Source organism: Dioscorea cayenensis, chromosome 11, assembly GCF_009730915.1.
Source record: "Dioscorea cayenensis subsp. rotundata cultivar TDr96_F1 chromosome 11, TDr96_F1_v2_PseudoChromosome.rev07_lg8_w22 25.fasta, whole genome shotgun sequence".
NCBI classification, from domain to species: domain Eukaryota; kingdom Viridiplantae; phylum Streptophyta; class Magnoliopsida; order Dioscoreales; family Dioscoreaceae; genus Dioscorea; species Dioscorea cayenensis.
Window position 1 is genome coordinate 5,018,964 of NC_052481.1, and position 23,634 is coordinate 5,042,597.

A 23,634-nucleotide genomic window follows, 5' to 3' on the forward strand; every position below is an offset into this window, starting at 1 on the left:
GCTTCAACCTTCATGTCTATTTATAAGCAGGAGAAGAAAATAATTAAACCATGATTAGCCATTAATCCTTAATTAGGTGGCCACAATGCTCGCCAACTTTGTCCTGTTAGCCATTCATTTTGAAAATGCATGCGCCAGGTAGATGCATGGGGATTTATAGGCTAGTATATTTGGCCAATAGATTTCTCCTTTGGATGAGCAAGATAAGAAATTTTATCTTAAATGAGTGGTGGAAAAAGATGAGCGATTTATCTCTTGAATAAGCATGAGAGATTCAAGGAAAATGGTAAGAGAAAATTAAAGATAAGGTGAAAGGATCACTGGTTTAGATGAAGGAGATGAAGACGTTTTAAATAAGAAGAGTAAAAATACCTTTTTAGATGAGGTAATGGCCATTATCCTGCCTAGGGAACGTGATTACCCCCTTGGGGTAATCATTCTTCTCGATGGATACCCAATGTTGGTATCTATTACTGCAATCTAAATGCCTTCATAACTCTGTTGGAGGAAGGAATGCAAAAATAAGATGGGTAATGACCATTATCTTGCCTAGGAGAACATGATTACCCCCACTGGGGGTAATCATTCTTCCCGATGGATACCCAATGTGGGTATCCATTACTGCAATGTAAACACCTTAATAACTCTATTGGAGGAAGGAGCACAAAAATAAAATGGCAAGTCCATAGAAGCAAAAGATAATTAACACACTTAAGAATTTTCTAATGTTACATTAGCATAAGCTCTCTCAGGTTTGCGTCTCTTGTACAACAAAATTAAGAAGCCCGCAGACACCAATAAAAGGTTCAAATAAGATAGCTTTAGCAATTTTAGTTTAAGACTAGCTTTTAACATTATAGGACCCTTTATTATTGTTGAACAATAAGGCAAAGTCAAAGATATTCCTTTTGATCATTTCCTTTCCTCATAAATATTTACATCAAGGAAGTTGTATCAAAGTGAGGTGCAACTTCATCATTCTTACATCAAGAAAGTTGCATTCATGCATTGATTTCTCACAAAAGTAAGGTGCTCGTTGGAGATGATAAAAATGATATGATAGAAAGATATATATATATATATATATATATATATATATATAAATATGTCTTTCATGACACAAATAAACCCCATAATCAAGTTCATGTTAAGAATTATTAAATATTTGATCACAAAATATAATTCTAGAAACGTCTCCAAAATCTAAAATGAATAAACATGCAAGATATATATATATATATATATATATATATATTAGTTATCTGTGTCCACTACTAGTTCATAACACAAGGTCTTAAGAAGAAAAATAATGTCTTAAGGCTCATGGACTAAATTTATAATATAGACAAAATGCAAAAAATGGCAAAAACATTGAGGGGATGCACCATGCACAAAAATAGTCATAAATATTAGTAAGTGAACAAAAAAGACTAAATTAAGTATAGATATTTATACTTGAGGGAGGAATCCATGTATCTCACCTATTTGAATAACAAGACAAACTTACAATCATTTCCATCTTAAGAAAATCTCTCAATTTATTCACAAAAGTAGTATTCATCAAAATGAGTATAAATCACAAATCTAAAACAAAAGGGTTGCCTAATCCCGCAAAAGAAAAATGTATATCAAGTTAATATTACTTGAAAACAAATTAATCAAAGCCATAACTGTTAGATCTAGGCTCTATGATTGGCATCATTTGACACGTGTAGAAGATAGCAAGGCAAAAGCGATGATGTGGCGAATAAGATGACATGGCAGGTGACAAGGCACATGATGATGTGGCAAAAGCATGCGGAGATATGAAGCCTAGAAGCCTATCTTTGGAGAATCTATTTTTGGCAAGAAGCATCAAGGTGAAAGGATCTCCCTTGAAGAGCAAGTTATAAGGAGTATATCTAAAATTATGATTTAATCTATCTTTGGTAAGATCCAAGATGATAAAATCTATCTTTGGTAATTCTATGAAGCTTAGTTTGGTGTGAAGTTAATTGAAAAACAAACTAAGATATGCAACATCAAGTTATGAAGATCTTATGACCATAATTAGCAATACAATTTGAAGAAAACATCCAAAGGTAATTATGGGTGAAGTTATTTGAAGACAAAAGTTATTCAAGGGTACAAGCCATCTTTGTCAAGTGCATAGATTTGGAAGAAGATTGATGACCCAAGCTAGGATGAATGAAAATCATGCTTGGAAGATATTGAAGAGCTAAACTTAGATGAAAAGAGATCAAGTTTAGTAACAAGATATTGAAGACCAAACTTGGATGGATAAAGATCAAGTTTGAACATTATGAAAACCAAACTTAAATGAATGGAGATTAAGTTTGGAAAGAAGACTTTGAAGATCTTTTGAGACCATCTTTGGTGAGATGGATTCGTGCCTTGGTGGGTGCGACCCTCGGGAGAAGGACCTCTTGATATGACGTGAGGAAGGAGGCTAGTTGCTGGTAGGAAAAGCACAAGAGGAGTTGACTACATCGATGTGAACTGGAATAACTGGGAAGGTTGGAGGTATCGTAAGTCGTGTTACAACGGGAGCTGGAACTCAGTCAGGATCAGTAGGTGACCAGCGTTGCAAGCTTGGTTACAACAGGAGACGTCTATATAAGATACTCTACTTTGAGATTTAGGATGTGCCATCAGTGAGAGCCCCTAGGTGTGGGTTAAGGAGAGTGGGCATCAAGCAATCTAGATAGGGTTATTCTTTGGCATTGTGTGAGTGAGAGTGAGTGTTATACTCATTAATCTTTCCTTCTTTTAGTGGATTGTTCTCTCCAGGCTTGGCCCCTAAACGTAGGCAGGTTGTTCCAAACTAACTAACCAATTTGTGTGTCTTTTTTCTCTTGTATGTTTGATTGTGTATTATTGTATTACATGAAAGGTTGAGCTAAAAGTTGTCGCACTTCTACCCCTCCGGAACTAACAATAACCATCATAAGTGAACATCTAAAAAAATTGGTATCCATTTAAACCAATATAACTAAACATGTAAACAACTATAATTAAACAAATTTCTCAAACAATCTTGATTTCTCAACATTTAAAAAAAAAAATCCAGTCTTTGATGTATATGAAACCTAACCCCCAAATAAGAAACCTAAATCAACAAATAACACCCTGATGCCCTCCCTTTTTTATCATATTTTTGTTTTTAAAACTAAAGAAATGAGAAAATAGTTCATCCCTTTCAAATATAATTTTAATAATTTTGAGATAAATAACTAGAATAGAGGGGGAAAATAGAGACCTAAAGATGCCAAAAACATAGGAAAAGCCTTCACTTTTCGAAGTTACCAAGATGGCAAGATTTCAACCCAATAAAGGTTTCTATCTCGGGAAAGACACGCAAGACCAATTTAAGAAAATGAAAAGATTTCCAAGTTGAAGACGTCCAAGGCCAACACATGATGTGAACCTCCCATCTTCTAAGTCGAACTAGTTTTGTGTTAAGAGAGAGAGAGATGACCGAATGTAAATAAAAAGCATATTTTCTTTTAAGATATTTTAAACTTGCTACCAAAATTAAAACACTATAAAAAGATGGAAAAAACATTGAAATATCTTTCAATCACATATGAGTGAAAAATGTTGTATTTCAAATTACATCGTTGTTTAATTAGTTTGTTGTAATTGAAAATGTTGTTTTTTTTTTCATTATTTGGTTTGTTGTAACTTAAGGGATATAGTCACAATGCAAATGGAAAGGTACGATTTTTCCCATTATTAATCATTAACATTAGTTATTTAATATTATTCATAAAATCCTTTAATTACGTAATATGCTTTAATTTTAGGATAAACAACATAAGTGGTCCCTTATTTTTTTATGTTTATATTTTAGTCATCCAGTTTTAAAAAGGTATGATTTGATCCCTTATCTTTAGTGTTTTTTTTACAATTTAGTCATCTGATCCTAAACCATTAACAGCGATCACGTATGGCATACTATGTGACATATCTTTTCTCAAAGCTGACATTTGGACTGACATATGCCACATGTGATTGTCATTAACAGCGTATGTTCTACTGATAAAATTGTAATAAAAATTAAAAGTAGAGGACAAAATCATAATTTTGTTTTAAAGCTAGGTGACCAAAATAAAAACACAAAATAAGAGACCATTTAAATTGTTTACCCTTAATTTTATGTTTAAAAACAATTAATCATTTCAACTTCCACTATTTACTATTTATGTCAACACTAATGTAAAAAATAATTAATTAATTAATTAATTTAAAAATAATTTATTAAAATTAAAAACATGTAATATTCTTTCATTTTATACTTAGAAATTAATTAATTAAATAATATAACTCTCACTATCTACTATTACCACTAATATAAAAGTAATAATTAATTAACTTAATTATTATTTATTAAATTAAAAAATATATTATACCCCAAAAATAATTTCATAATTAAAATAAAATAACAATCGACAATACTTTTTAAATACAATATTAAATTAAATAAAACATATATAACTTCAGGAGGCAAACTTCCCTATGTTTTTGATACATGATGTGAAAAAAAGTGAAAAATAGTGATCTTAAACCCAAATATTTTGCATATTTTAATTTACATCAAAATTTTGCTATAAATTGGAATATTACAAAATTATCTCAAACAGTAAAACTTTTTATATGTAAAACTTATTTTACAACAAACAAAATAATATTTTATTTATATAATCAGTTATATTATAGCTATATAACTATGTGTGTGTGTGGGGGGGGAGGGGCACGGGCTAGTTAGCAGGATCCGGTGAGTTTGGGTCGGCCAAAAGCCTACCATAACCGGCCCAGCCAATATTGCCTGTGGGTTGACCTGGCCAATCCGGCGGGTCACGGGTTACCCTAGGGGTGACCCGGACCCGACTTAGGGTGCCCCCCAAAATCGGCTGGTCGGGCCTGAACTCACCGGTTCACTGGCCTACCCACCCGGTTTTAATTAATTAATTTATTTAAATAAAATTATAAAATATAATTTAAAATTAAGAAATATGTGAAAAAAATCATAAAAACATTTGAGTTAGTTACCATTGTTTGTATAGCCAGTTGACATGACATTTTTCTTATACTAGCCGATGTATGACTAAATGTAAGTAGTATAAAACTTATCCATTGTTTATATCATTTAGTAAAGAAATAATGTCAATTAAAACTGCATTGATGGATTAGTTAGAGTGATGTTGTTATAATTGTGTTGCTATCGTGAAGTCATGAGTTAATTAAACAGAATCATTGGATGCTAGAAGTGAAGAAATTTTACCAAATGAAAAATTTATTTTTATAGAAATGATAAATCTAACAAATTTTAAAATAGTAATAGTTCTGTTATAATATGACAATTGTTAATATATATTTTTATACTAATTTAAATTTTCCATTAAAATATATTGTTAATATAAAGATTAATAAAAATTTATAGTTAAAGTTTTTGTTTTTATAAATTATGTTATAGGAAAAAAAAATTTATTAATCTATTAAAATTTTAATTTAATTATTTATTAATCAAGATTTTAGAAATTATTATGATTTTAACTTAATAATTAATATGTTTAAGATATTAGAGATTATATTAAAAATATATATATAATTGTTGTAAAAAGATTTATACTTGCTTAACTACCTTAATATATGAACCAGATAAGATTACATGATATTATATATATATATATATATATATATATATATATATATATATATATATATATATATATATATATATATATAATTTCTATTTATTGAACAACCTCAAGAGATAGAGTAGAGTAGTTCGTTAGTTCATTATTGTGACGATTGCGTGCTGGGCATGCGCCGGAGCATTTTTTAAATTTAAAAACAAAATTAAAAATAAAATAATTAATTAATTTTGAGAAAATTTTTATAATAACTAAAAAATAAATTAAAAAGCTTGCACTTAAATTGATTTCTAATTAAAGCTAATTAAATTAAATTATTAGTGTATCTTTTATAATATAAGAGAAATTAAAATCCATATATTTCTCCTAATATAAATCAAAGTTGCCCAGCACAATTCATATTTTTTTTAAAAATAAGATTTAAAATTTTTATTTACTATTATATTATCCACATAATCGTATATTATCTTTAAGGTTTTTTCTATACATTGCATAAAATTAATCAAAGTATTAAAGATAGATTTCAAATCTCTAATTATTTTTATGATCAATATTTTATTTATTGTAATTATTAATAATGATTTATACATATTTATTTTTATTATATAATTTATTATTTAATAAAATTAAGTTCTCTCACGGTCTGCTTAACTTATCATGTTGTTAGTGAAAAAAAATCACAACTTTAAAATTTCGTAACTTTACTTTTTGTAGTTGAATTTAAACAAGCTTGTAATTATTCATGAAAATTTAAATCTTAATATTCAGAAGAATAATTTTTTTTTGTTACATTACATTCATTGCTTATCTATATATTTATATATAAATATTTCTTTTCTTATAATCAAAGCTTCCATGGCTCTAGTGGATGGGCTGCCGCTCTAAAATCTTTTTAGACACAAGTCATGGGCGGTCACACACCATCAGTGAGAATTAATCTAAAAATGGACAACCACAGATGAAAAATACATTAAAAATTAGGGTATGCATCAGCTGATTCAGCTCAACACAACGCGTGGCATTAAACTTCAATTTCCTGGGTTCCGGTTGGTGGTCGGATGAACTCTTCATCATCCTTGGGAGCATGCATAGTTACAATATCTGGTTGAGGTGGGTCCTTGCTTCTTGGGGTCATAGGTTTAGCCAAAAGGAATCTGAAAAAGCAGAGCTAACCGCAAGTGAAATGATCAAGATCTTGACTTAGTAGCAAACCTGCCGGAGAAGAACATGTCTCACAGAAAAATCAATGTATTCCTTAACTGGCTGGCCTGAAGATATCATGTAGCCATCGTTGAACTTCATTGACTTTGCACGCTGTGTCCTGAGCTTCCCACTAACAATAACCTGAAAATAAAAGCAGCAATCTCAGTTGGCTGTACCACCATTAAAATGGTTAATTCATGGTCGCAACCAGAGAGTCTCGAGAAAATTATATATATTTTGCAGGACAAATATGATCATGGACAAATATGATCATACAAAGTATTTCATCTAATATTGAACAAACCATGTGATCAAATTATACAACTGAAAACTGAGAAGTAATAATTAGGAACTGTGGATCAAACCATGAAACAAAAACAAGTGTCCAATGACTTCATCATCTCAAGTAGACCCATAAAATAACAAAAGCACCAAGTCATTATGAACACCATTCACAGCATGTGAGATGGAATCAGTAGACAAATGGTATATTGAACCTATCACCTGTGGATCCATCTCTACGGTTGTCTGGCCGCTGCTGAAAACAGCTTTTTCTTTATGCACAGCCCATGAAGTCCCTCAACCAAATTTTGCAGAACCTCATTTTTTATTTGGTATGTGCAATCTAGTATGCATATTGCATACCAAGACATCCATATGGAGACATATAACTATATAAAACCAAAGCATTCAACCACACTATTAAACTAGTGGGAAACAGAGAAGTTCCCATGTTCAACCATTGGCAGATCATGTGAGATGAAATCAGTAGACAATTGGTATATTAAACCTACCACCTGTGGATCCATCTCTACGGTTGTCTGGCCGCTGCTGAAGACAGCTTTTTTTATATGCACTGCCACTGAAGTCCCTCAACTAAAGTTTGCAGAACCTTGTTTAATTGGGTAAGTGCAATCTAGGTAAGCATACAGCATACACAAAGATATTCATACACAACCATATAACCGCAGATAGAGAAACTGCATTCAACTAACAAGCAACAAACCATAAAACCTATCATGTTTTAATATGAGATGTTTTAATATGAGATGGATTTAGTAGACAAACTGCATCAAAAGCAGCCATCTGTGGATCCATCACCACGGTTGTCTGGCCGCTGCTGACTGAACAGCTTTCTCTTTATGCACCATTGTTCAAGACCACCCGATTGAATCAATAGTGGCCTTATTTATCAACAATGCAATGAAGGACAATGTAAAAACAGATTCCATTCAAATCAAGCACATACCTAAAGCAATATTTCTCCACTAGCAAAAACCACTTGCACAAACATCTTCAAATACTCTACTTGAAGAAAGTACCGAGAATACCTTCTAACAGCTGGGCCACCTAAAAGCTTGTACCGAAGAGACTCTGCCTAAGCAATGGCACAAAGCACCCTGTTTACAACCTTCTCAGCATAAATTTCAACACTGTTATCAGGAAATTAAACCTCTTTTGTACAACCGACGTTAACTACCTAATCCTCCTCCCCCTCTCCCCAATAAAAACACAATTTAAAATCCAAAAACAAAACAAAAAAAAACAAAATTTCAACAATTTAATTCAGAAATCACAAAAATGGCACAGAACATCCTTTCTATATCTTTCCAAAACTTCAGAAAAATCACCAGCAATTAGCAATCTAATCCTTAGAGAAATGGTTCATAAACCAAATACTGAAAAAAAAAAACAAATCAATCTAAAAGCCGAATGAAAACAAGAGAAGAAAGGGATCAGCACCGAGGACGTTCTGGGTGCGGGTGGCGCGGATGATCTCCGTGCGCATCGGTGTCACGCGGACCTCAACACCGGAGTACCCATCATCCGCAAGCTCCCTCGTCAGTACCTCGATCAACTCCGCGAAGAAAACCCCATCAGCCACGAACTAAAATAGGAAAACAACATCAGAGAAAGCCACAGAAAACATAGAAAAAAGAAACAATGGGTCAGAAGAGATGTAGAGGTGGAGATTGCCTTCCTCTTCTTGCCCATCTGCGTCGCCATGACTGAGGATTTGAGAAGTTTATGAGAAGTAACCCTAGATCCTCTGAGAACGAGATTGCGGCCGCAGGGAGTGATGAGTATTTATAGACTTGTGGGTGGGAATCAGGGCAAAAGATGGGGTAAATTTGTAAAATAACCCATTTATTTGCCCTAAATTACTAACCGTCAAGGAAGCTAAGCGCTTGCTGTCAAGTGGTTGAACTAAAAATAAAATTGAGGGGTTGAATTTAATTTAAAACCATATAAATATAAAAAAATATATTAATTTAAATCTAAAATTTATAACAATCAATATTTTTTAAAAAATATAAATACATCAAAGTTCTAATGACTATCTCTACGAGGTAGGAGTTGAATTCTTTTACTTTACATATCTTGAAATCTCAACAAAATAGCTTCATCATCGATTGTTTCGAACACCTGTTGTTTAATGTAGCATATCATCATATCATTCAACCATTCATCTCCTATCTTATTGAGCAACTCAGTTTTGATGATATTCATTGCTGAGAAGGCTCTTTCAACTGATGTCGTTGCCACGGGTAAGATTAAAACCAATTCAATAAGGCGATAAACTAATGGAAAAACCAAATGCTTTCTAGTTTCAACTAGCTTCACAGCAAGACTTGCAAGATCATGACATTCAACAAAATTAGAACTTCTTCTAACATCTTGAATGTAGGTGTGAAGTTGCTCTTTCAAGACTTGAAGATCTCGTACAGAAAAATCATAAGAATAAATCTCAGCAAGGCGAAGTAGCTTACCATGATGGAATCTAGAAAATGAGTCTCTTGGATGAAGGCATGATATGCAAGTTAGCAACTCTGTAGTGATCTCACTGAACCTACCATTCATCTCTATAGCAATTAAATCAAGAACTGCAACAAAAACTTCAGCATGATAATGATAGTAATAAGTAATCCACTGTCCTTCACGCCTAGAACGACCCCGAACTGGTATTGTATCCTTCATGTTGGGTACTGGAATACATATTTTAGCACAAAAGCTGCCAACCTCTTCTAATAACTCATCCCATATGTTATCTTCCAAATCTTGTATACGATCTTTCACAGTATCAATTAACGATATGGCATTAACAATATCTTGATCTTTTTGTTGTAAAGCATTTGATAATTCATTCGTGATCCCCAATACTTTCATCATCAAATTCAAAACAAATACAAATTCAAAACTCTCCATTTTGCCAATCAAACTTGATGTAATACCTTTTTGATCTGCAATAGTCCCATCCTGACATACATTTTGCAATATCTCTAAAACTGATTCCCACATAGTCAACAAACGGATTAAAGTTGTAAAATGTGAACCTCGGCGAGTATCTCTCTACAACTTTTGATGGTGTATTTGAAGTAATCCGTCTCTTCTTTTGCATCAAGCACCCACAATATTCACAATCATACTTGTATAACAAAAAAAAAAATCAGAAACAACCAAAATACTCTTGGCAACTGAGATAACCACCAATTGTAGTTAGTGGGTGAAATAATGGATGTAAAACGCAGAGGGATTTTTATTTAAAATTAATGTCTTTAAACCATTAAATTCCCCTCTCATATTTGAGGCTTCATCATACCCTTGCCCTCTCAATTTTGAAATTGATAAATCATGATGAGCAAATAATTTATCTAAAGTTACTTTTAGTAAACATGCCGAAGTATCACTTACACGTTGAATAGCAAAAAATCTTTCAACAACTTGTCCCTGCTTATTTACAAATCTTAGAATTATAATCATTTGCTCTTTTACTGACTTATCTCGAGACTCATCAACAATTAGTCAGAAGTTCCTATCGCCAATTTCATTAATAATTGCTAATGTTGTTTTTGTTGCGCATACATTCACTAACTGTTTTTGAATCAAAGGAGAAGTTAATTGATTATTTCCAGGAGCATTTTCATTAATAACACTTCTAATCTTCTCAACCTTTTTTGCATACCAATTGAATATCTCTAGAATGTTCCTCCTATTTTTGGAACTAGAAGACTCATCATGACCACAGATAGCAAGACCTTGTACCAAAAAAATCTGAACAACATCCAAGACAACTGTCAGCCGAGAGCGATAATCAATCTCCATTTCATGCCCATGAGAAAATAACACATGTGACACACACACACTTTGTCTTTGATTTTTTAAATCCTCACAATGTCGTCTAGCATCATTGTGCGCATTGTTCACTGGACCTACATGTTGATTAAAAGCTTCAAGTGTTTTTCTCCAATTACTATATCCTCTTTTTGTAAAAATATCACTTGCACATTTTTCACTTTTATCTAACTTGAGGCTTCGTCTTTTGCTACACTATATTCCAACCAACAAACTTCCGAAACCACACTTCTTGAAAGCACCGCATTTCTTTTCCCTACAATTTTTTAGGAAAGTTATATCCAAATGACTGACATGGACCTTTCAATAGATATGCTCTTCGAACTTGATCTCTAATCCTCATATCATACTCTTCAATTAGTTGTCGAAGTCCAAGATCAGCGATGATATCATTTGGATTAAATTCAACCCAAATTCTTTTTTGTATTATAATCCATGTTTCAAAGAAATATGTGTTCTCAATTCATTACTTTTTGGTTTAGGTGTAAAATACCTCTCCATGTCTACATAATTAACCATTAACACAATTAATAATTAATAACTAAAATAACAAATAATGCAATTTAAAAACTTTACACAATTCACAATTTAATTCAATTATTTGATACAATAATTATTTAAAAATGAATAATCTAAATTTTGAAAATAATCAATTAAACAAATATCTAACCAATTTTCTTAAATTTTTTTTTTCATAACATATAATCAATATTGAACAATTTTTTAACAAATATCCAACAATTATTCAACTGTCAATTTTTTTTAGAATAAATAATTAAACAAATAAGTAAACAATTAAATTAGATTAGGTATAAAACAAATAATGAACCATAAAACATAAACAATTTAAAAAATAATTTGATGAATAATCTAAATTTTAACAACAATCACTTAAACAAATATCTAACAATTTTTCTTAAACAATTCATAATAAATTTTTATAATAAATAATCAGTCAAACAAATATTAAACAATTTTTCAACAAATATCCAACAATTATTTGGTAATAAATAATTAAACAATTAATTAAAAAATTAAATTAAATTATGTATAAACTAATAGAGAAAAAATCTAGATCTGAATTTCACCACTTGATTTATAAAAATAGAGAACAGAGACGGAAATTGAGACTTTTTTTTAGAGATTATGAAAGAGAAGTGGGGTTTTTAAAAGAGGGGTTGTATGATTGTATCTATTTTAGGGTTTTATTTATATTTATTATTTATTATTACCATTATTATTGTTTTTTAGATATGCTAAAATTTGATGGTTATCAAGATTATGTATGATAAGTCTAATAAAAATATATATCTTGAATATAAAATTTAAAAACAACTTATCCGCTTTAATAAAGAATTTAAAAATAAAATATTAAATCAATTGATATTTGAGTAGTATCTTATTTATTATCCCTTAATATCAATTTATTAAAAAAAAAAATTCTATAGTGTGGACCATCTCCAGGACTCTCACGTGATTATTGTTATGTTTTTTTTAAAATTTTTTTTTAAATTTCATGTATGCATATGTGTGTCATGTGTATATATATTGAAAATTTAATGGGCCAAGGGGTGCTTGAGCACCCCCTTGCCTATCCCCCCTCCCTTGCATATTGTGACAAGGTCATGTGGCACCCACCTTTGGCACCACCCCCACCAACTGCATGCTGTGACAAGGTCATGTGGCACCCTAAAATTTATTTAATAAAAATTAAATTTATTTATGTTTTATTTTAATAAATACCTATTTAAGATATTGGTTTATCTTTTCACATACTACATGATAAAAGGATATATTTAAAATTTGTGAATAAACTAAAGTAAAAACCTAACAAAAAAAATTCTAACAATATAAAAACTACAAAAGCTCTTATTTATAATTAAAAGAAATAAATATTATATTAATTTTGGAGAAACAAATGCATGAAAAACATCACAAATAAGCATAATTGAATTTTAAAAAATTAGTTAGAGAAGATATGACTGATTAAGCATTCAAATAAAATATTTAATATCTCACTGTATTATTTTAAAATTTAAAAATTAACTAAGATTAAATTACATTTAATAAATATTAAATTAAAATATTTTTGTATTAAAATATTTTTGCACTATGATAATTATTGATGGTCTTTCAAAATTTGAATTTTTAAAATTATTATTAGAAAAAATCAAAAGATGAGGATTTAAAAAAAATTAAAGGCTAAAGTAATTGTTTCATTGACCTTACGTTTTAGTAGATGTTGTTCTAATTTATAATTGTGAAAATATAGATAATATATTAAATTAAAAATTCCCACATATATAATTTAATAATTTATCTGAATTCATTTAAATAATTTTTTAAAAAATTAATTTTAAAACTTACTTACATTTAAAATCTTATTAATTACAAAATAAACTTATATTTAAATATTTCTGAAAGATAATATCTTTCATTTAAACTTCTATTTAAATTAATTATAATTTTAAAATAAATATTTGCTACTAAATCAAAGCTTTAATATTTCTCAAATCCCTAAATCAATGCACATTAATCAATCATACATATTTTTACAAATTTTCTCAAAATTTTTAAAAATAGAAAAATCAACAACAATATCTAATAAATGAGAAAAAAAATAAATCAAATCATTCAACTGAAAAAATAAATTAAAAAAATAATATAATGAAAATATGAAAATATAAAAATATATAAAGCTAAAAAAAATTAAAAATTAAAAAATATATTAAAAAAACTTCAAATGGGGCGGAACGGAAGGGGAGGACCGGATGGGGAGGGGGAGGACGTCGAGAGGGAAGGGGGACAAGGAAGCGTGATTCGAGAGGAAAAGAGCAGATGGGGTCAAAAGACCCCACCGGTGACAGGGGCCCGTCCCCTTGCCCCCGTGTCGCTCCGCCCCTGCTCTTTGGGACATGGCCGAAGTTTGGCTAATAGCCCTTGGATTGGGGATCCGGCGCTGGCCTACATGTACACCCCTTTCTCCATTGTATGATCATCAAGTCAACCTTGGTGAGTCTTGGCCTTGATTGTAAAACATTCTTTCAAACTAATAAAGAGTTTAGCTTTATCTCTCTTATATCCGCTCTCTCCTTTGTTTTATCTTCTTTACTTAGCTTTTTCCTCGGCATAAACCAGGTGAGACTTAGGCTTTGCTTGGGTGGGAGGGTTTGGAAGGGTTCATAAAGTAAGGGTTCATTGAACCCATGTTTTGGGGTAGGGTTTAGAAGGGTTTGGAAGGGTTTTGGGGGGTTGAAAACCTCCCATTTCCCTCCATTCATCAACCCACCAAAATGGTGGGTTGGGGAGGGTTAACTATTTTTTTCAACGATTTTACCTTTCTAAGATTTCTATAATTACAAACTTTGCCCTTTTTATTAGGTTTGATTCACTATTATCTATGCTTCCCATCATTCAGCTGGCGATCTTTCTCAGCCGCCAACATCACCATTCGCAACGAGAGGTGATTTTCCCATCCTTTTGTTATTTTCTCCGCCTTTTATTTTGGGCATTGAGATTTTGTTTGTATAGCAGTCAACTTGTTTGTATGAAGGTTTGAATTTGAATGCCTGGATTGGATATAATGACCATGTATGATAAAGTTTGGATTTTTTTTTATTCAATGGGAATGCATTTATTTGCTGGTATAATACATGATGTAGTTTGGTTTTTTTATTCAATGAGAATGCATTTATTTGTTGGATATAATATATGATAAAGTTTGGTTTTTTTATTCAAATTTCTACACTTTTGATAGCTTTTAGGATTCTCATTGAAATTACAGTTGATCTTAAAATATCAAGAGCTTGAGAGTTAATTACTTCAGGTTTGATTCTCTTAATAATAATTTTTTTTTTTTGCATGCTTTTGTTTGATATCATTTTAGATGTGTTCGATATCATTTTAGATTTCATAATAGATAAATTATATATGATTATGATTAATATTTGACTCAAGCATGTAATATATGAGAAGTTTTACCTGTTATATGTTAATGACTATACTTTCTTGTTACTTATCTTTGGAGAATGTGTTATTTTTGTCTGAATCTTTAAGAACATGTTTAATTTAATAGATATCCTATTTGCTTATGTTTTTGAAAATATTGAACAATTTATGTATAGATGGCAGACGAAAGAGAACGGTTGGCAAAAATTTTGTTGGTTAAATTTATATTGGACAATTCTTTTTTTAAAACTGCAACGATTGCATCACTTAGCAGCAACTCAGGTAGTTATCATTGTAATTGGTTGGATCATGTGCTACATCAATGATCTTGAATATATGTCAAGTCAAATCACCCGTGAAGTTAGGCTTCACGGAGACCAAGCAAGAAATAAGTTAATTTCACATTTGCTTTCAAGCGACTTGTGTCACAACATGATAAGAATGACTCCTACAGCTTTTCTTGGATTATGTGATATGTTAGTTAGAGAGGGTAGTCTTAGGCCAACTTTATGTGTATCAGTCGAGGAGCAAGTTGCCAAGACACTATACTTATTAGGACATAATGTCTCCTACCGTGAGCTAGCTTTTTTCTTCCGTCGTTCTCATGAAACGATCTTTCGGCATTTCCAAAATGTCTTACAAGCTATCGTTGAATTAGAAGATAAATTTCTAATACAACTAGATGGCTCACACATCCCTTCTGAAATGTTTAACACCAATAAATTCTATCCATATTTCAAGGTAATAATGCGTCCATTAAATTGCAAATTACAAATTCATAAATTTATTATAACAATGTGTATGTTTGAAGTGGATAAAAAATTTATTGGCAGGAGTGTGTTGGTGCCATTGAAGGAACACATATCCGTGTAAAAGTTTCTAGTGTCAACGCCTCTAGGTATCGTGGAAGAAAAGAATATCCAACACAAAACTTATTGGCCGCATGCACATTTGATTTAAAATTTACTTATGTGTTACCTGGGTGGGAAGGTATAGCATCTGATTCACGAATTATGAAAAATGCATTAACTAGGGCCGCTCCTCTTACAATCCCGGAAGATAATTGTTAATACATTGTAATACTATATAACATATCATAAACATATATGCACACAAAATAATATCGAAATTAATTTTATGCAATAGGTAAATATTACCTTGTTGATGCTGGGTTTATATTGAGGAGTGACCTTATTACACCATATAGAGGGGAGAGGTATCACTTGAATGAATATTCAAGAAATCCACCACGGAATGCATGTGAATTGTTCAATCTCCGCCATGCATCTTTAAGGAATGCTATTGAATGAGCATTTGGCGTCATCAAAAAATATTTCCCTATAATAGGAAGCTCGATAGAGCCCCATTATGGGTTAGAAACACAGAAGGGGATTATTTTTTCTTGTTGTATTTTGCATAATTACTTAATGGGTGTAGACCCAGATGATGCAATACATGCACAAGTTGATAGTGAGCTTGAGCGTCAACCACATGAAGAAAATCGTCATTGTATGGAAAATAATGAGGAATCCATTCAAGGAGAGATTATTAGAGATGCTATAGCGGCCGATATGTGGGCTAGTTATGTTGACTGACATATATTAAGTGTCTTCTACTAATATGTGTTGTATGGGTTTTTGTAATATGTATTTGTGGGAACAATTTATGTGATCAACGATTTTATGTATTGATGTATTGTACGTGTTATGTGATCAACCATTTAATGTAATGAACAATTTCATATGTAGTACACTTTTGAAGCACCAATTTTGCTTGGTTCCAAACACTTGTTAGTACACTTGTTAGAGATTTATTTGTGCTTATTAATGATGTAGTTCATTTTTGAAGTACTAATTTTATGAAATGATGTTTTCAAATACTCATTTTTTTTGTTTTTATGTTGTTGATGTTGTTACTAATATATGTCAAAGAGAAAAGCAACTCATGATGGAAATACCACATTGGTATGGAATGCTACTATGGATGATGCTTTGATCGAGGCTTACTTGCATCAACATTTAGTGGGGAATAGAGTAGGAGGAACATTTACAACACATGCATTAGAGAATATAGTTACTGAATTGAAGAATAAATTTCCAGATATGCCAATTGACAAGGAAAAAGCACAAAACTGCATGAAAAATATATAAAAAAAAATTTACCTGATGTTATGACATATTCAAGAATGGAATGAGTGGATTCGCTTGGAATCCAACTACAGAAACTTGGGATGCAGAACCTGAAGTATGGCAGCACCTAATTGAGGTTAATTTTTTTTCTAATTTTTTAAGTACATGAGATACAAAATTATATTCATGGATGTTATGTTCCTAATATTGTTTTATATATACAAACCAAACCAGAGGCCAGTGAGTGGATGAACAAAAATGTTCGAATTATGAGAAGCTCGTTCAACTATATGGAAAGGATAGAGCAACTGGGCAACAAGCTGCAACTGCATCGGAAATGAGACGGAGAAGGGCTCAGAATCAAGCATCATCAATGGCTACACAAAATGAACAAGATACAATTGATGAAATTGACTTTATGGTTACATAAAATATGGTGAATTTGGAAAATTTGGATGAAAATGAAAATGTGGATGTGCAACCCAATGAGATTGAAGATGAAGCCTCACCGATGCCTACACATCAACAATCACACTTTGAAGGTCAAAGTGCTTCCAAGTCTAAGAAAGTCAAAGTCCCCGATATTAATGAGAGTCTTAGCAAATTGGGAGTGGCAGTTGAATCAATTGCCGCTTCTATTGTTCAATCAACCACCGCATTGGTTGAAGCATCTCATTCGAGCACAAATATTATAAAGGAATGTTTGTCAAACCCAAATCCGTACAAAGATTATGATGTATGGGGCATGCTTTCCGATTTATGATTCTCACAACCAATTCTAACCGATACTTATCTATTACTTGCAAAAGATGTGCCATTGTTGGAAGCTTTGATTAAATGTTCGAGTCACCATCGAAAGAGTTTATTGTTGAGATCGATGGACCATGATCATGAACCACAAAATTAAAATGGAAGGTTAGTATTACTTACTAACATGAAATAATTTTTGGTGTATTAATGTAAGATATAGTTATTAAAATCGTAATCTCATTCTTCCTATTTTTGTAGGGATTGGTGGATGATTGTCACAAATGGTGGTTCAACATTGAATGATTTTGAAGAACATTTTGTATTTTGATCTATCTTGCCAAATCGACATTGACTTAACTTTATTTTGATGAACAATGTGATTTGATTTCATGCAAGGGAACAATGTGTTATGGTTTATTTAGATGTTGGAGCAACATATATGTTGCTTAATTTGAGAACAATGTTTTATGGTTTATTTAGATGTTGGAGCAATGTGTATGTTGCTTAATTTGAGAGCAATGTGTTATGGTTTATTTAGATGTTGAAGCAATGTGTTATGCAAGGGAACAATGTTGTGGTTTATTTTGATAAATAATTTTATGTTACAATGTTGGAGCAATGCGTATGTTGCTTAATTTGAGAAACTATGTGTATTATGCGTGGTTTATTTAGATGAAATATTATGTATTTTGGTGGTTTTATGGAAATTGTTGTACTCATTTGTGGATTTTTTTGGTGCTACAAAAATTTTATTATGTATTTTGGTGCTACATTAATTTTTATTACATTTATCGATTTTTTTTTTAAATTGTGATGAAATTTTATGTTGGAATAACGAAGGCCCAAAGCAAAAATTTTAATTAGTTATCCAAAAACATAATTAAAAATAATCCAAATGCTTATGTTTTTTGTGTATGAATTGGAGCAATATAAGGATATTTTGGTAATAATAAGACATAACCTTACTTTCCTTTACTTTCAAACCAAACACAAAATGGTGACAACTCATACTTTACTTTCCCTCCCCCCCAAGCAAAGTATTTATTCAACCCATCATTTCCCTTCCCTTCCCTTCCTTTCCATTACTTTATGAACTCATCCCTCACTCCATCCAAGCAAAGCTTACTTGCATCGGGCGAGTGCCACACGAGACCAAGCAACTAGAATAACCTTGTGTCACTTGCTTTGATGGGTTTTTTTTTTTTGTTGAAAATAAAAAAATTTTGATAAAGTTTATTATAAATTGTTTAAAAAAATTAAAAATAATAAAATGTTTTTAAAATTCAAAAAGTATAACTTTTATGTTATGAAATAAGGATACATTAAAGAATTTAATTGTGGATGCATTTCTCCTTCATTAATATTGTTTTACTTATCATTACATTTCCAATGAACATCTGGGGATCCTATATATAGGAGTTCCGAACTACATATTTTAAATAGGTGTGCTAATATTATACCTCTTCTCCTCACTATAGTATTCCTCACTTATTTCCTTTAGGTAATTTGGGTATATATTTTACTTTCATTAATTAATTAGTTATTTATATGTCACAAATTTATTAGTTTTTAACATGTTATCAACACGAATTTGCTTTTGATATATATATATATATATATATATTATTTTGATTTACTTCATACATGCTTTACCTTTATATTGACTAATATTAAATTTATTATTTGTCGTTTCCATTATTTCAGTATTTTATTTTATGTGTCTATTGAATTATTGTTATATTTTCTTTTTTTAAGAATTCGATATCATAGCGAATATCGTAAGAAGAGAATTCGAGAGTGTTCATATCTCTGGGAGCAATTATATATCATGGAACCTCGATGTTAAGCTCTATCTAAATGTCAAAAACCTGGGGAAAACAATTGAGGCTGGTAATAATTAGCACATTGATAATAAATCAAAAGCATTGATGTTCATATGGCATCATCTTAATAATGGCTTGAAAAATTAATACTTTTATTGAGGATCCATAGGAATTATGATTTTCCCTAAAAGAGAGATTTGAACATCTCAAAATGGTTTACTTGCCAAAAGCACACAATGATTGAGCAAATATCAGGTTTCAAAATATTGGGCTATTTAAAATAGTTTTGGCGTTATGTCTCTAAGTAGAAATGGTGACAGAAAATATGATGCTTGAAAAACATTCACAACATTTCATGCTCGTGATGTTATATTACAACAACAATATAGAGAAAAGACTTTTACTAAATTCTCTGAACTGATTTCTTGTCTCCTTGTGGCGGAACAAAATAATGATTTATTGATGCTAAATCATAAAACCTGACCATCTGGATCAATGCCACTACATGAACCAATTATGGGCAAGGAAAACGGCGTCCTCATAGTGATGGTTATAATTACCGAGGTGGAGAAGGTTATCATAGTAGTAGTGGCAGATGTGCTTGTGCTGGGGGCCGAAATTATTTCGGACCACACAATGGTATATTAAATATGCATTAACAAAAACAACAAAACCATAATGACGGATTAGATAAGAAAAGAGATACATGTCACCGTTGTGGACTAGAGAGTCATTGATCTAAAATTTGTAGATCCCCCACGCATTTTTTCCAACTTTACCAAGATTCACTTAAAGACAAAAATAGTAAAGGTGTGGAGACAAATTTTGCGACAACTCCATAGAAACTAACTTTGTTGATGATATAATTCAAAATACACACTTAGATGTGTCAGACTTTCTCATAGATTAGATTTGATATATATAGTATTTTTTTATTCAATATGTTGTACTTTTCATTAAAGTTATATTCCTTTGTTATGCCTTTTATATAAATAAAATATGGCTGATGATGAATGCATTGTTGAATGTGGAACGACGTGCACTATATTGCAAAAGCAAATGTATTTTACATCCTTATCAATGAAAAAGGTTTTTATAGCCACAATAGCAAGGTTATTAGACTTGATTGAAAGTTTTGGGATAGCAACACTGGTATTGCCAAATAGGTCACCTTTGTAGATTAAAAATGCCTTATATTCTCCAAAATCCAGAATAAACTTTTTAAGTTTTAAAGATATACGTTTCAATGGATATCATTTAGAGACAATTGATAATGAGGGAAAAAATATCTTTATATTACTCAAGTTGTTTCATGCCAAAAACGTGTACTTGAAAGATTTCCCTGTATATCTTCAGGATTATATTATACACATATTAAAGTGATGGAATCACATACTGTCTTAATCAGGAAGGTTAATAATCTGGAATATTTAAACTATGGCATGAACGACTTGGGCATCTGTGTGCTATTATGATACTTCTGTTTGTTACTAGTGCCCATGGACACTCATAGAAGGATTATTAAATCCTAACAAATAATGAATATTCATATTCAACATACTCAATGGGAAAGCTGATAACCAGACCTTCTAAAAGTAAGATGGCTAGTTAATCTCTTAAATTTTTAGAAAGAATACAATGAGATATATGTGCCCCAATACATCCGTCATGCGAAAAATTTAGGTATTTTATGGTTTTAATCGATATATCAAGTAGATGGTCCCATGTTTCACTTCTGTTTATAATAAATGTAGCTTTTGCAAGGTTATTAGCACAAATTATCATGCTTAAAAGTATTACACCCCGGGCCCAGCTAAGCCGAATCTAACGCATGGACAAACTGCTGCAATCCCACCGGGCCTGGACCTGATGAGCCTGCAATGCCTCAAAACCTAACTTAATGGAAAATTACAAACCAACTACTAAAGTACAAATTTAGGGTTTATACAAATAATTAAAAACAAACAACAAGAAGAGCAACACACTTATAGGTAACCTGCTAGCTAGAGACTCCTCCAGACTACTATTCCTGATCTGAAAAGGTTTAACAACAACCACATGAGCTCACTAGCCCAGTAAGTAATCCACTAAGATAGCAAATACGAATATGTGTTCCTGATAATAATTTAAACAAAATACATAGTATAATATTCTAATAAAATAATATTTCCAAATATATCAATCACCAGAATTTAAAACCTATAAATATGATCTTAGAAATACAAAAACTTCAGGGCAGGATTTAAGAAAATGTCTCCAAATTTACTATAGATATAAGAGGTCATTTATTTACCCTCGGTGACCCGAGTTAGAATATCATATATCCGTTATTAATTCACCAATGAACTTGTGGAAAACTGCAGTTTCATTTTAGCAGAAATTCTTGTCTACAAGATCAATGATTAACCCTCACTAACAAGGTTGAGTACAGTTCATTTGGAGACTAAAATATTCAGATACAAAAATATTTGCAAAGTATGAGTTCAAAAATTCTCAAATTTCCAAGTTCACATACACCTATAAAATAATAATAAAATTCAAGATCCCATTTTAGGGAAAATAAAAAGATAAACGTAAATTAAAAATAAAATTAAATAAAAAAAATTTAAAACCTTAATAAGCATCCACCATTATCCAAAGCAAAAAAGAATAAATTAAATTTCTAAATAAATAGATAAATAATGAACCAGTTAAAATAAAATATTCTGATACATAAGATGCGTTATTAATATTTCAAAATATGTAGTAGTCATTTAAATAAAGCAGCACACCAAAGCATAATTACTAATTCAATAACCAAATTAAAAAAAAATAATCAAAAATACCTGAAAAATACCTTTTCAATAGTAAATAATTTCATAAGTAACAAAAATAAACAAATTTTTAAATAAAATGCCATAACAAAATAATTGACAATTATTTTATTAAATAGATAATTTCTCAAATACTGAAAATATGAAGTTCCCAGTGGATCACTTACCTCAAACTTCTCTCAAACCTAATACCCATGACCAGAAGCTAGGATCATCCTTCTAAGAGAGGTCCTATAATAAACAATAAAATTAACCTTTTAACCCAAATTTTCGACCCTAACTAACCACAATACTCAAGGGTTGAAGTGGGGCAAGCTATCAATAACCAAAAACAAGCTTGTAAAAACTAAGTACACTTATACTAGAGTGACAAAGTATTACAAGAACACATACATATATAATCCCATGGTTGCAAAAAATTTGGGAACATGCATGTAAGGTGCAGGTGGGTATGAAAATATATATTCATTAGGTGGCAGGACATGCATGTGAACATTATTATATAAGAACGAACTTATCCATATATATGTGTATATATATATATATATATATATATATATATATATATATATATATATCTTTATAAGCATAGAGTCTTGTGTGCAGTTTTAGCCAAAGATACAAATATTTATAAAGATCTATATATATATATATATATATAAGAACGAACTTATCCATATATATATATATGTATGTATATATACATATATATATCTTTATAAGCATAGAGTCTTGTGTGCAGTTTTAGCCAAAGATCCAAATATTTATAAAGACATATATATATATATATATACCCATGCATGATCATGAAAGCAAAATCAAAAGCAAACAAAAAAAAAAACATTGTTTTAAAACAAACTACAACCTGCTGAAGCATTTGAACAGAGGACAATAATTTGCGAGTATTTAAAAAGCAAGACATCAATAACCAAACTACCATCACCAACATGGTTATACCTAGCACTAAGCAAGAAGTAGGTATTAAAATCCAATGAAGTATGCTCCATGGAATGCAGCACATTTTCAACAGGCTTTGAATTGCAGCAGTAAATCATCTAACCAAGAAAAAGGTCACAGAAGACTACATAACAACAAAATTATCATTGACGATCATTAGATACTCACCGCCGATGATCATTAGACACAACAACAAACAATTTTAACAAAAGATCTAGCA

General features: G+C 30.9%; 1 protein-coding gene, 3 non-coding genes and 1 pseudogene across 10 annotated transcripts; all 5 read right to left on the reverse strand.

The window, feature by feature from the left end:
- Nucleotides 1–6,457: 6,457 nt before the first annotated feature.
- On the reverse strand, nt 6,458–8,915 carry LOC120272422 (40S ribosomal protein S3-3-like). Of its 7 annotated transcripts, none has more exons than XR_005540196.1 (4): nt 8,838–8,915; nt 8,604–8,748; nt 8,110–8,260; nt 6,458–7,001 (listed from the first exon to the last, which is right to left on the reverse strand). XR_005540196.1 is itself a non-coding variant. In XM_039279245.1 (4 exons), exons 1-4 carry the CDS (start codon nt 8,865–8,867, stop codon nt 6,956–6,958), a joined length of 264 nt encoding a protein of 87 aa, XP_039135179.1. In that variant the 5' UTR covers nt 8,868–8,915; the 3' UTR covers nt 6,458–6,955. The 7 variants fall into 7 exon arrangements, 4 of the variants coding, with proteins under 4 accessions (XP_039135179.1, XP_039135177.1, XP_039135181.1 ...); XR_005540195.1 differs by having other exon boundaries at nt 8,110–8,271; XM_039279245.1 differs by having other exon boundaries at nt 8,192–8,234.
- LOC120272915 lies at nt 7,318–7,477 on the reverse strand. Its single transcript, XR_005540448.1, has one exon. It is a non-coding gene; the product is annotated as a small nucleolar RNA snoR143 (small nucleolar RNA).
- Nucleotides 7,611–7,769, reverse strand: LOC120272917. The gene has a single exon (XR_005540449.1). It is a non-coding gene; the product is annotated as a small nucleolar RNA snoR143 (small nucleolar RNA).
- Nucleotides 7,901–8,064, reverse strand: LOC120272914. The gene has a single exon (XR_005540447.1). It is a non-coding gene; the product is annotated as a small nucleolar RNA snoR143 (small nucleolar RNA).
- Nucleotides 8,916–9,233: 318 nt separating the features above from the next.
- Nucleotides 9,234–17,442, reverse strand: LOC120271551 (annotated as a pseudogene).
- Between the last annotated feature and the right edge of the window lie 6,192 nt (nt 17,443–23,634).